A 13,698-nucleotide genomic window follows, 5' to 3' on the forward strand; every position below is an offset into this window, starting at 1 on the left:
GAATGGAGTTATCTGCATCTATGCCTCTAGTGACGTCACGTTTAGCCATACCCACCGACAGGAAGTAATAAAAACTTGATGAGCATCTTTGAAGGCTCATATCTCAGTGAAAAATTTTTTTAGACAATGGGAGTTGGAATACATCATTATTATGGTCAGGCAATCATATTAACCCAATAAAAAAATTCATCAAAAATACACCGGACTTACCCTTTAAATGGTTACAAAGTTAAATATATTGTGATGGACAGTATGGCTTTATGATAATCAAAAAGAAAATGATACTCTTGTTGTAAATTTTCTACTCACCTATGATCAGTATCAATGGCTCACTGCTCCCAGCATGATTGCTAAAAACAATGGTTAAATTACATGTCTGATTTTTGAGAACTAAAAATGACACAGTTATGTTTCCAGCTGATGCAGAAACAATATGAGTGTCAACAGAACCAGTTTCATTACACAGTAGAGTAATATTAGCAATCTCTGGAGTTTCAGTATTACATATTACTGAAACCTAAGACATAAAAAGAGAGGAAATGATCAGCAGAACTAAATTATTATGAGATTTACTGACTGAGTGATGTAGCCGGGAGGTTAATACAAATAGCTTAGCTTAGATTTATACCTTGCTATCGAAATTTATTAACTTTTAAATTACGGTATGTATCTTGGATAATAAAAATTAATTGTCACCAGGGCAGGGGCCAAGTACCTGGGTACTTGTACTTAATAAGTACAGCCTCATGAGTACTAGCAATTAATTCTAACTTGTACTTGTACTTCTTACATGTACTGTACTTCATGAACTTAATGTCTTAGAAGTACTTTAAGCACTTTAAAGTACAGTGCATGCATTTACAAAAGATTGTGTTAATAAAAAACCATGTTTCACAAAAAGCAGCTGTATCACATGCACATCATTCTGTGGATAGTCTGTGCACTTTCAGTATAACACAACAGTAATTTATTTAAAGAATAAAATTAATTTTAGTCAATTTGTGTAGTAAGACATAAGTAATTGTGATCTAAATGGTGTATTTAGAACTGTACTTAAGTACATGATAATAGTTGTACTTGGTCTTAAGCACCACTTTATAATTGAAGCAGATACTTGTACTTGTACTTATGACAGCTTTAGAGTAGTTGTAAAGTATTTAAGTACTGCTTAATGTACTTTACCCCAGCCCTGATTGTCACTCATGTAATTTGAAAACAATCAGCAACTAATACATAGTCAAAAAATCCTTCATTAAGCAAGTTAATTTTGTTGTTTTAACTTATTTAAATAAAATCTTGGTTCTACATTCAACTATAGCATGCACAAATATTCAAAAATGAAACTTTTGATCAACAAAAATTTGGTCTAGGAGCTACATGAATACTGTATAGCATAAAAATTAAGATAAATATGTTTTTGGTTTTGACAAATTTTTGTGGTTTTGACAGCTATTGTAATGGGATATTCATAAATTTCATTCACAAATCATTCCACAAAATTTTTAGCGAAATTTTCATGCTATTATGTTAGTCAAAGTTGCTATAAAGACAACTACATGTAAATTGAAATGGAGTAATGTTAAACAGAATGCTTCATGATGCTGTATTGCTGTTAGTAACCAATGAAACATGTACCATATGGAATTGAAGAAATTTTCTCAAAAATAAAATATTTCAACAATTACATTGAAGAGTCCTTTAATGCCAATATGCATCCAATAATTTTGTACAGTATAGTGAGTTTTCTTTTGTTAATGGGTCAAACTTTAATTCATTTTGGGAAGGGAAATTTAACTTTATGGTTTTATTTTGTTCTGTGGAAGGACTTTGCCCTTCTACTCCATGTATTTCCATAATTTTATGGGCAAAATTTCTTTGTTTACCAATGATAAACAAAAAACCTACTGTATAGTAAATTATATTACCATAATGAATTTATCAAATTTTGCAAAGAGATGGTATGACAATTAATACAGTTCTTACTGGTATGTTGTACTGAACACTAATATGAGATACATTAAATATAGTAGTAGTATTTTTTACTGCAGGCCCTAGTGCAGGCCTAGGAACTGATAATAAACATTTGGTCATCTTTAGAATTTTAATAATTATTCTATACCTGTATAATTAAAAAAAGTAGCATTGGTAGATGTTCCATTTCCAAATATATTAACTGGAGTGACACTGATGTTCCAACTAAGATGGTCCACATTCTTGTCTTTAAATTTATAATGAGTATTGCTGGCAATCAATAGAACATCATTAATATTCAAGTTGTAATACAACATAATATCACAGAGGATATATGTACACTTAGGACTATTCCAAGTGACAGTAACAGTATTACAGGTAATATTAATTAATGTAATGTCAGTAACTGGCCCAGGAGTGCCTGTAATGTACAAACAGAAGAGTAAATAGTATATACTGACATATGACTTACCTAGAACAAAAGATGATACATTGTTAAATTCACCCCCTTTGTTACTCAATGATACATTAATAATAACAGTAGGAAGATCAGGTAATATTAGTGAACTGTGTCCTGTCATAACCATCGTTTGTTCATTAAAATCTGGTGATATACTGTTGCTATACACTACTGTACCATCAGTTCTTAATACATAAAATGTTATATTATTAGGATACTCTCCAATACATAATTTACTAGCCTGAAATAAAAACATGAGATCACAATGTCCTGCACTGAAAGATGACACTTACATTAATAATAATATTTAGTGACAATGATCGGTTCATTTTGTTAACTAGTGCCCCGGGAATTACTGATACTGTAGGAGTTTTAGGAGGAACTAAAAATAAGATATTGAAACAAATACATGAAGCCATATAACACTGTGATAATAATAACCTCTTTTATAATAGAAACTGGTATAAGCTGGTTCACCTCTTCCAACTCCATTAATAGCAGACACTGATACATTAGTTAAGATACAAGGATCAGGATCAGTACTTGATAATACAAAAGAAGTATCACTAGTGGTATAGTTCCTAGAACCATTGTCAATGTAGTATCCAGTGATAGGTACATTGTCCAGTGTATAAGGTGCTGTCCATGATAATAGTACATTAGATCCATTGATAAAGGTAGTTGTTAAATCACGAACACTAGCTAACAAACCTATAAAATACTGTATGAATTACAATATTATATTTTACCAATACCTTGTATCATTAATACAGCAGTAGTACTTCTAATATTGTCAGAATCAGTACAAGATATATTTGTATTATTGTTAATTTTTTGAGCCTCCACACGTAAAGAACTTTTTGTAGTTCCATTAATAGTATTTTGACTTTGTCGGAAACCTCTTATTGAAAGGGCATTTCCAACTACTGGTGTGGCATTGGCCAAAAAGTGTAGTGAATTTACACCAGTTGCTTCACATGTAAAGTTAACTGTCAAACCCACAGTTGCATTTATTGAACTAGGTTGTTGTACATAGCCTAAAATGAAAAATCAACTTTGACACTTTCTGTGTTTTATTTACATTGAATATTATATAGGTGATAATAGCTATAGCTTTGTGTGATTGGCATCAATTTTTCAAAAGAGAGTTGTTTCTATAATTTTACTGCATATTTCATGTAAATAAAATGGATCAAAATTTTTTAAATGGGAAGTATAATCAAGCAAATTTCCAGGCTTCATTTGATACCAATACTATTTTAAATAGCCTGTATTAATAATAGTTCAATAGGAGCCCCCCACCACTCTAAAAATTTGTCACTTGGAAACATCAATGAAATATCTGACAATCCTAAATTTTCAATATGGCCTGATGTTGATCAGTATGAGATCAATCTATTTTGACCTGTATCACCCACTCCTACTGGTTTAGTTTAAGTAGCATAGCCCTCCCTCTATGCCTAGGTTTTAGCACACTGCAGTGGTGTATCCAGGGAAGCTGAGGGTTGAGCACATACATACCCCCTCATATGGCTGGGCTCAGAATTAATTAATCAAGTCCTGGTATCTTACATCATTACAAAGTGTCCTAGGAAAGTTATTCAGCCCAAATGACCACAATTTCCAGTGCTTTAAGGAGCAATAAGAAGCATTAACACTCATATTATGTGCTAAATCTTAAACCACCTACGTAATTCATGAAAATGGAGGAAATTTTATTGTCGTTAAAATCGGTGTGGCCAAAATCACAGGGGACTTTGCTTTGCATACCCTCAGCACCCCATTCTTAATTTCTAGATATTTGCATTTAACATATACACTGATCATTTTATCCCACCCAAATTAGGTGAAAAAAGTCCGTAAATATTTTAAGAATGAAGAAAAACAAAACAAATTAATGATAAAAACTGATTTGAAATGAGTTTTGGCTATGACTCCTTCTTAATACTTCTGGTAGCCATGTTCTGGGGACATATCTATCACGTGAAATTAAAATGTAGATGCATCTGGTCATAAAATCAGCTGCACTAATTACATTCCAGCAGGCAACAAAAAAGCATTGAGTGTCTCCAAACCCTTTCTCCTAAAGTGAAGGGATTGGGGGACGTGACTATAAATTTCTGTAAATCGGGCCATTTATTTCAAACACATGATTGAAACTTTAAAATGTCATTGGCTTAGAAGTGAATTCAGGCATGGGCCAATATTGCTTTAAAATCTAATTCTACCATGCCACCTTGCGATTGACCAATCAGATTGTAGTATTGGAGGTCAATTATTTTTCATATTAACCTAGCTCGTAAAAATATAAACCTATCTCGTTAAATAATTAATTGATTGGAAGATTGGTACATACTCTACGCTTATGCTCTTATTAGTCTATTTGTCAAGTTTGGTTGATTCTTTACTGGCCTAGCCTGTTAGATATGTTGTATGTATGTCAACTGTGGTCTTATTATCAGCAGCTGGTAGTTGTTTTTCAAGTGTCATGGTAGAAGTTGGTTATACACCTCGGTATCGGTTTCTATGGCATTTATCATAGATATTATAGACTACGTAACTGGGATTGGAAACTGATGACGTCACGTGTACAGACTGTGTGATTATTAATGCATGAAATTGCATGAATTTACATCAAAATGGTGAAAATCATGAAGAATTGTTATGTTTGATGAGCCGTATTAATAATATACTGTGATGTAGCTGGTTCTAAGTAGCTTAATCGCATAAAGAAAATACCAGAGATCACGATGGTACCTTTCTCTTCGTGTCTCTATGCTTAGTTCGCTCGGGAGAGGTACAACAGATCGGCCGCTTTTTGGCGTTATTTTGGTGGATTTCTGCTCTCAGTAATATGGCAGGCAGAACTAACCAGTCTATTCTCATGTAGCATGGCCTTGTGCATAGTTTTAATCATAAAATGAAACTGGGGTAGCTAAAGCTTGTTTGCAGGAGGGAGAATAAGACATTATCTCTTGTCACGGGGAGCGCACTTGCTTTAAACACCTGTTTTTACACAGCTAACACATCTTATTTTTGTATCAAAGAAAAATATAAACATGTGCGTATATTATAAGAGCCCAAGTACAGGTGAAATAGCTTGCGGGACTTCACTAGAGACCATTCTTTCCAGCCATGTCAGGCATTTTCGTCCGCCTCTCACTGTCACAGAGACTGTATCTGAATAGTTACATTGATTTGAATGGGATCACGTGATCTGTTTCCAATCCCGGTTACGTAGTCTATAATATCTATGCATTTATTAACCTCGCGACTGCGTCGCTCAGTTAATAAATACCATAGAAACCTCTACCTCGGTGTATAACCTATACTTATAATTTTTCATTACAAATTTCCCCAACATTATATTCATTGTTGCTAAAAATAACAATCAGGTTGAGGCCTTGAGGGTTACATAAACAATGTTATAGCTCAGTCAGTGCATAACTGCTATGCAAATTGGGTGGTGCACTTTGCCCCATTATCATACTTTCACATAGAGATAAGAGATAATAAATAGATAAGATGTTAGTACTCTAAAGCCTGTAGTACACAATATAAGCCTTGCAACTGGAAGTGCTGTACAAACCTTGGTCAACTCATGCATTAACTGGCAGTGTTTGTCCAGCACTTCTGGTGCACTTCCTGTCGCAACACTTCATAATAGTTCATATTGTGTACTATTAGCCATACATGCTTTCACCATGCTTCCATTTGCCCGTTTCCATTTTCAAAGGCTTAAATACGCCTCCAGGGCCCTGTACTGGCTACTGCTAGTCTGCCCAAAGTATCTATGGTCCAAGGCCACCCAGATGATCTTTGGCATGACTGTAGGCTGGGGAATAGTTTGTTCATAGATTACATAATAGAGGAGCGTGGCAAAACTACAGAAATATAGCAGCAGCAACGCGAACGGCAGTAAAGACTTTTAACTTACGGGCATTGAAAGAGCCAAATAAAGATGTAAGAAGGAAGAAAACGGATGCTCTCTTCATATCGACGGATGCTCTCTTCATATCGACGTCTGCGTTACGACGGTACGTACGTACGTTATAATATAATTGGGTGTGGTCAAGCATTGTCATTGACCACACCCAAAGTTTTATAATAAGTGAGCGCTCTAGTCTACAATATTTATGTCTGAACGAAGGGCTCGAAAGATGTCTCGAAATCTCTCTCGAATCATAGTGCTGCTGATGCTAACGAAATTCTGTTTGTCTATTTATACAGTTCAACCTGCATCGTTGAATGCAACTTTAAATTCAACAGTGTCCTTCACATGTGAAGCAACCAAATCTACTGTGTTCCTAATATACTTTTACGTTGGTGTTATTTCTGCAAATGAAGATAGCATTGTTGAAAGAGGATTTATACAAGAAAGTCAGTATACCCTTAACGAAACTTTGCAAAGATCATTATCTGTTTGGGCCCAAGAAACTAATAACAATACTAACATATCATGTAGTACTGTTCCTGGAAATATTAGAAGTACCATTGCTATACTAAAAATACAAGGTATAATATTGTAAAAAATAATATTGTAAATAATTAAAAATTAAAACATTCTTATAGGTCTATTAGCTAGTGTTGGTGATTTAACAACTACCTTTATCAATGAATCTAGTGTACTATTGTCATGGACAGCACCTTATACACTGGACAATGTACCTATCACTGGATACTACATTGACGATGGTTCTAGCAACTATACCACTAGTGATACTTCTTTTGTAATATCAAGTACTGATCCTGATCCTTGTATCTTAACTAATGTATCAGTGTCTCCTATTAATGGAGTTGGAAGAGGTGAACCAGCTTATACCAGTTTCTATTATGAAAGAGGTTATTACATTATCATAGTGTTATATGGCTTCATGTATATGTTCAATCTCCTATAGTTCCTGTTGTAACTCCTATAATGTCGGTTATGCTATTACTTTATGAAGCAATAATAAATGTTAGCATGAAGGTAAGGGAAATGAGCAGTATTATCTTGTAGACAGAGAGATGTGGGTCCATCATTTCCTTGTCTATAGTAATAATTTCTTTTTCCAATAATTTCAAATTTTAGATCAACAAGTTATGTATTGGAGAGTATCCTAATATCATAACATTTTATGTATTAGAAACCGATGGTACAGTAGTGTATAGCAACAGTATATCACCAGAAATTAATGAACTAACAATGGTTATGACAGGACATAGTCCACTAATATTACCTGATATTTCTACTGTTTTTATTATTAATGTATCATTGAGTAATGAAGGAGGTGAATTTAATGACGTATCATCTTTTGGATTTGCTAGTGGTAACACATTATTCTTTTTGCTTTTTATTATTAATTTTTTAAATATGCATGTAGTACCAGTTTCTAATATTAGAGCAGTAGTATATAACTGCACTAACATCACAATATCTTGGGATAGTCTTAATGATGCAAGTTATATAAATTATTACAGACTGGAAATATATGATAATAGCAACGACCAGTTAGTGAACAGTGCTATGGTGTATGGCACAACTTATCAATTTAAAGTTGAGCATTTGATTTATAAAGTTATTATAACTGGAGTGAATGAAATTGGAAAAGGAATGTCAAAAAGTTCGGTTATTTCCTTTCAAAAAAGTATTCATTAACTATTTTTGATTATAATGTATAGTCTGTATGTTTGTCTTTAGTTCCTAGATCACCTGAAGCAGTTTGTACTATACTAAACCATACAAATGATTATGTTCATTTTCTGGTTGACATTTTAGTAAGTTACCTCTCATTATTATCTTGCCTGGGTTTACAGTCTAATTTTTTCAGGATACAATGGATTGCATACTTGAAGCTCCTGATTATATTATTATCCGTGTATCATGTAAAGAAATTGGTATCGTATTTAGTAGAATATATCCAGCAGAATATAATGCCACTGAATTTGTATTTTCAGTACCCCAGTACCAAGCAGAGTGTAATCTCAGTATTGTGTTGAGTAATGATGTTGGTCGTAGTAATCCATTGATTATACCATTAGGTACACATAATTTATAAATTGTTAATTTCTACATGTCATTATAGATACAACCTTTCCTCCTACAACTAATTTTATACAATTGCCTACTATACTATTAACCTCTACAAATTCTACTACAAGTATTGGTTAGTGGTATAGATAAATTTGATAATATAGCAACTGTCTTGTTTATAGTTATTACAGCAGTAACGGTATCAGTGTGTACAGTTATTATACTGCTAATAGTATGTTTTAGTGTACTAGTGATCATCATTATACATATGAAAAGGAGAAGCAGTAAGCTATTATTTCCTAAATAACAATTACCATTGCTAATATACAATAGAAACTGCGAGCATAGTTTCGGTCCCTAATCCAGCATATGATGATATTGCTAAGTTTAATACAAATATTAGCATCAATCCAGCATACGGTGAAGTAAAAACAGATACAAGACAAAATGTTATATATGATGAAATAATTTTGTGACTTATTCATTTTGATTTGTGTGATCAGTATCATTTATTGTAGTTTCAGGTACATAATAATTTTGTTTTGTCAAGTTATGAATAAATGCATTTATGGACTGTTTATTACAGGCTGTGTGTGAACTTAATATTAATAGCTAAGTTATACAAAGCAGAAGTGAAATGTCTATGTTGACTGGTTCTGCTCTTTCTCCTCTATCAAATATCAAGTACCAGTCATGCACAAGTGCATTGTTGTAATTACGTGTTTCCGTGTTCATGTATTTGTACAACGTGTGCAAATGTTTATATTCGTAATTGTTATTATAAAAGCTATTCTGTATTAATTTTATTTATGTATGTTTAATGTATAAAATGGGTATAAATACTAGCTATGGCAGGTTATGGTTTCCCACAAAGCATGCTAACTGCTAAGTGAGCTAAAGAAGCACTTAATATGCAACTTTCAAAATTTATTAAAATCCAATTTCAGTTGAAATCTGCTCAAATTTTCTACACAACTATCCCACACGATCTACATGTGATCCTGTCGTTCCCTTTAAATTCTGAGTTATGAATGAAAGGAGTCAATGGACAACAGCCACAGTCCATGCATGTGCATTACATGGAGCCAACTGACTTCAAAAAAGTGTAGAATGTAGATATGACACAAGACTGACAAGAGGTTGGGTCAGAGATAATGAAATTAAAATTGTCGATAAGAGTAAGTGGCAGTAGAATATCCACAATGGTATCAAAGTACAATGATATGGCACAATAAAACTTTAGACTTGACTTTAGATTAAAATTTTTAAAAGTGAAGTAGTCTATTAGGCAAATTAAAATTAGAAGCCAGGACAAATATTTTAGGGTTTATGTGACAAAAGAAGCTTGTATGGGTTGGGGCAAGTAGATCTAATGTAAGACCTAGCTTTACTCATTAGTGTCTGCCCTCAAGTCATTTCGAGATACAGTATGTGCACGATTAAGGAAAACAATCAAAGCATACATAAAAGAACAAAATTTGTTTAAAAAGGTCAAAATCGTGCATGCATGTTAAGTTACGAAGTACAGAGGAGAGAGAGTTTGGTGCCAGGAGACAAAGTAGAAAAAATGGAGGTGTGAAATTGTACTTGGGCATTACGAAGTGTGAAGATATTGCTCAAAGAAAGATTTTATGGTTTTGAGGGGCACATCTGTGGGAGAAAATAATCTTAAAACAAAAATCATTATATTCACTTTTTCGTAATCTGCTTCTAATTTCCTAGCCACTTCTTGTGAAGCCTCAGTATCATAGTCTTCCAGAATTTTTAAGAACCATGAAAATATTTCTCCCCTAAAAGAAACAGCTCTTTCTAATTGTTTGAGCAGCTGTTTCATTTGATAAATGTTCATTCGGCGGCTATTCTTCTTAATATTTTTTACTAAATCTTCCATTTCCTCTCTTGTGATAATATGCATTTCCATAAACTTCTCTGCTAATTCAGTCAACTCAAATTCCTTACAACATTTTATTATCGATGAAATGTTCTCAGCTAAAACATGAGATGCAACTATTACAAAATATAATTATTTCAAAATGCAACATTTTTTTTACTTTTTTAATCTATTTTTTGTGATGTTAGTTCCACAGTTGTACTTTTGGTTGCACCTATTAACAAATCATATCATACTGGTAGCTAACATGTACATGTAACAAAAAATTATAGTATACAAAGCATGCATACAATTCTTTGTACATGCATAGCTCTGCATGTGCCTTAAAAATAATTGCTGCATAAGTATAATTGAGGCAATTTTTTTTTCCTTGAAAGCAGGAAGCATACTAAGTGAGCTAAACAGCTAGCATGCTTCATGAGCTGCATGGCATTTGGAGCAACTTAAAAATTCATAAAAAATTCAAATTTGATTAAAATCAGCTTAAAGTTAATACCCAACATACATGTAGATGTAAGTACATGTATATATATCAGTAAAAATTATAAAAATGGAGTATTCTCTCCTAGCTACTTTGACAAAATTTGGCTAAAGACCAAAGGCTGAATTTTGGTCATTGGCTCTTCAGACACACTGGTTGAATTTTTGAGCAGCTTCAAAAATTCATAGAAAATCCAAATTCGATCAAAATTAACTTTACAATAATATAACTTGACCTATTGTGCCATTTGCACAGAATCCAAAAGTAAGGCTTATGTTGTGTTCTCTGGAACTGACACATGCGTCAAGGTACGTACATGTATATTATCGCCACCCATTGTGTCACATACAACTTCATAGGTTATCTCAATCTTCCAGTGCTTCAGGAGAATTCTCTATAGACATTTAGACATCTTTTGCCTGCTATATAAAAAGCTCAAAACTTGCTCATTGCTGTATTATTTGATATGATCACACTTACTTTATGTAATGTTTTAATTAATGTATACATGTATAAAGCTAAGTATGGATACATCATATATGCACATATGGCTGAACACATGGGTGGGCTGAATCATCCCCATGCATGTAGGTCATATAAATAATCACAAACACACATTTTACCTTCAATTTTCTGTGGCCTCTCTGATTCAGGATAATTCATATCAGTGTTGTTCCCACTCTCATTGGTGGTTTTATCATCAGAATGATCAGACACTATAGGGAACTGACTATTGGTCTTAATACCAGCAGCACCTGAGGCTGAATAAAAAAGAATGATAATTTCAACATAATACTTTAAGGCTATAATCGCTGATACATTTAGTTATAAGTACATACATGTAAATAATGTGAAACTACATGTATTATACTGACAGTGACTGCTTATACAATGAACCTTTCTGTTGATCATCATTGGACTTACTGATCTGTGTGGGGGAATCATTTGTAGCTAGTTTCACCTCTTGAATTCCTGACTCTATATTAAATATATATTAATATGAAAAAACATCCACTTGCATGTATAATACATGTATATTATATTGGCATTTTTTACTATCACTAACTGCAAAAACCAGCTCATTTGAATAAGAATACGTACATTACAACGAGCTAGAGAATTGTAATTTTACTAGGTGAAGTGAGTGTACATGCACACACTATCACATACACATACACATACATGTAATATGAAACTAGTGACAGTGAGTACTTATACCTTTATGTTGATCATCATTGGACTCACTCGTGGCCTGAGTTGGTGGGTAATTTTTGTCCTCTGGAGTTGTTGGCTCTGTATAAGTATAGACATAAAAACAGTCACCTATTATCATTCATACTCTACAATTATTGGGGTGAGCCTACTAAGCAGGATGTGGTCTTTCTGTGAGTACATGTACAGTACATGTATTCTAACTATTTTTATAAGATTAATTGCTGATATAGTCATGTACATGTAAATATATGAAACTAGTGACAGTGACTACTTGTACCTTTTTGTTGATCATCATTAGACTCAATGATCTCTGTGCCTGAGTGATTTTTGTCTTTTTGAGTTGTTGGCTCTGTATAAGTATAAACATGAAAACAGTCATAATATACTCCACAATTCAGCAGGATGAGTATCTTTCTGTTAGTACAAGTACAGTACTAGTGGGTAGAGCCTGACTAGTACTGTACATGTGCATGCATGCATGCATAAAGTATGGGTCCAAATTAAATGATTTCATGTACTTATTTCTTTTATCAATTATTTTTTGTGACTCTATTCTTTCCTTAGTTGCACCTATTCAATAATCATACAGTAATGCATGTACATGCACATGTAGCATCATATATACTGACTTAAGTTCTGTTTTATTACAAGCATGTATATACAATGTATAATATGCGAGTGTAAAAATAACACATCTGAATTATGCAGCTGACTTTGAGAAGATGTGTCATCTTCTTCTTTGTGTGTCAGTAAATTGGAAATATCCTTAGAGGGAACATAACCAGGCTGTTTCAAATTAATATTATATTTAAAGTTTACACCAGACCCTATAATAAAGCCTCAGAAGTTGTCTAAAAAGAATATTTCCATTAATTACCTTGCAGTGCAACTATCACATTTGCTGCTTTTTTGTCCATGCATGTAAACTTATAACGAAATCGAGGTGGATAAAGACAATTTTTTTCTAAGTCTTTTAGCTCAGCAACATTCTTGCTAGACATATCTCCTCCATCTTTGCAATTACACATAACTTTATGATAGTCCACATCATCTTCTAAAATCTAATAATAAAATATTAAATTAAATCACTGTTCTATTATTAGTAGATTACCTCATCAACATAAATTCCACAATGGCTTCTTGACCAACCTTCGAGGTTATCAGGGTCAAAAATAAGTGATATGCCACCATCCCCAAAAGTCATGTCTTTAAAAGAGAATTCAAGGACAAAATTTTTTTGAGAATATTGTTCTTCAATGGTCTAGCAGAAAATGAACATACCAAAAGTTTACTAAACATAACAAAAACACATACTTTTTTGCATGCAAGCTGTGAAGGGAATATGATACAATGAAATAAATATGTCCCATCACTTTCTTGTTTTTCTGCCACTGCTACCCTGCAACGTTTTCGAATGTCTCTAAATGAGGATTTCTCAATGGCAGCACATGTAGAGCAAAAATGGTTACAAGATGTCTTGCAAAGAGCAGAATCTACTTCCAAAACAGAATCATCATTCTTAGTGAAATGTAATTCATTTTCATTAAAAAATTCATCTTTAGCTGTCAAAAGTGCTACTTTGCTTTTTGTAAGTGGATTAGTAGCATCAACATGATGAGGTAGACGCAATTCTGCTGGTTTCATTAGCTCTTGGTTTATATACACCC

At 33.2% G+C, this 13,698-nt stretch overlaps 3 protein-coding genes across 3 annotated transcripts in view; 1 reads left to right on the plus strand and 2 right to left on the minus strand.

Moving 5' to 3' along the window:
- LOC109583148 (uncharacterized) overlaps window positions 1–6,461 on the minus strand; it is a 7,339-nt gene extending 878 nt beyond the window's left edge. Inside the window, exons 1-8 of the mRNA XM_019998358.1 lie at window positions 6,369–6,461; window positions 3,187–3,468; window positions 2,873–3,142; window positions 2,725–2,813; window positions 2,444–2,672; window positions 2,120–2,392; window positions 1,984–2,069; window positions 310–517 (exon numbers count right to left, since the gene is read on the minus strand). Of these exons, the coding sequence (XP_019853917.1) occupies window positions 310–517; window positions 1,984–2,069; window positions 2,120–2,392; window positions 2,444–2,672; window positions 2,725–2,813; window positions 2,873–3,142; window positions 3,187–3,468; window positions 6,369–6,447 (1,516 nt within the window). The 5' untranslated portion in view covers window positions 6,448–6,461. The remainder of the gene's footprint in view (window positions 1–309; window positions 518–1,983; window positions 2,070–2,119; window positions 2,393–2,443; window positions 2,673–2,724; window positions 2,814–2,872; window positions 3,143–3,186; window positions 3,469–6,368) is intronic.
- A 130-nt stretch (window positions 6,462–6,591) lies between these two features.
- LOC109583147 (uncharacterized) lies at window positions 6,592–8,979 on the plus strand. The gene is made up of 10 exons (XM_019998357.1): window positions 6,592–6,946; window positions 7,004–7,273; window positions 7,330–7,400; window positions 7,503–7,740; window positions 7,795–8,058; window positions 8,112–8,188; window positions 8,242–8,452; window positions 8,497–8,577; window positions 8,627–8,728; window positions 8,778–8,979. Exons 1-10 carry the CDS (start codon window positions 6,592–6,594, stop codon window positions 8,918–8,920), a joined length of 1,812 nt encoding a protein of 603 aa, XP_019853916.1. The 3' UTR covers window positions 8,921–8,979.
- An 888-nt stretch (window positions 8,980–9,867) lies between these two features.
- The window catches only part of LOC100639448 (WASH complex subunit FAM21 homolog), a 27,314-nt gene continuing 23,483 nt past the window's right edge, over window positions 9,868–13,698 (minus strand). The window contains exons 55-56 of the mRNA XM_019998356.1: window positions 10,138–10,451; window positions 9,868–10,094 (exon numbers count right to left, since the gene is read on the minus strand). Of these exons, the coding sequence (XP_019853915.1) occupies window positions 10,074–10,094; window positions 10,138–10,451 (335 nt within the window). The 3' untranslated portion in view covers window positions 9,868–10,073. The remainder of the gene's footprint in view (window positions 10,095–10,137; window positions 10,452–13,698) is intronic.

This window comes from Amphimedon queenslandica, unplaced genomic scaffold (genome assembly GCF_000090795.2).
Source record: "Amphimedon queenslandica unplaced genomic scaffold, v1.1 AMPQUscaffold_13323, whole genome shotgun sequence".
Taxonomy (NCBI): Eukaryota; Metazoa; Porifera; class Demospongiae; order Haplosclerida; family Niphatidae; genus Amphimedon; species Amphimedon queenslandica.

Bases quoted from the DNA above. Each gene is read 5' to 3' on its own strand.
- LOC109583147 (XM_019998357.1), top strand. From the start codon at position 6,592: ATGTCTCGAAATCTCTCTCGAATCATAGTGCTGCTGATGCTAACGAAA. The intron at 8,059-8,111 runs GTATTCATTAAC...GTTTGTCTTTAG, and splicing joins GGTTATTTCCTTTCAAAAAA to TTCCTAGATCACCTGAAGCA. The intron at 8,729-8,777 runs GTAAGCTATTAT...AATATACAATAG, and splicing joins ACATATGAAAAGGAGAAGCA to AAACTGCGAGCATAGTTTCG.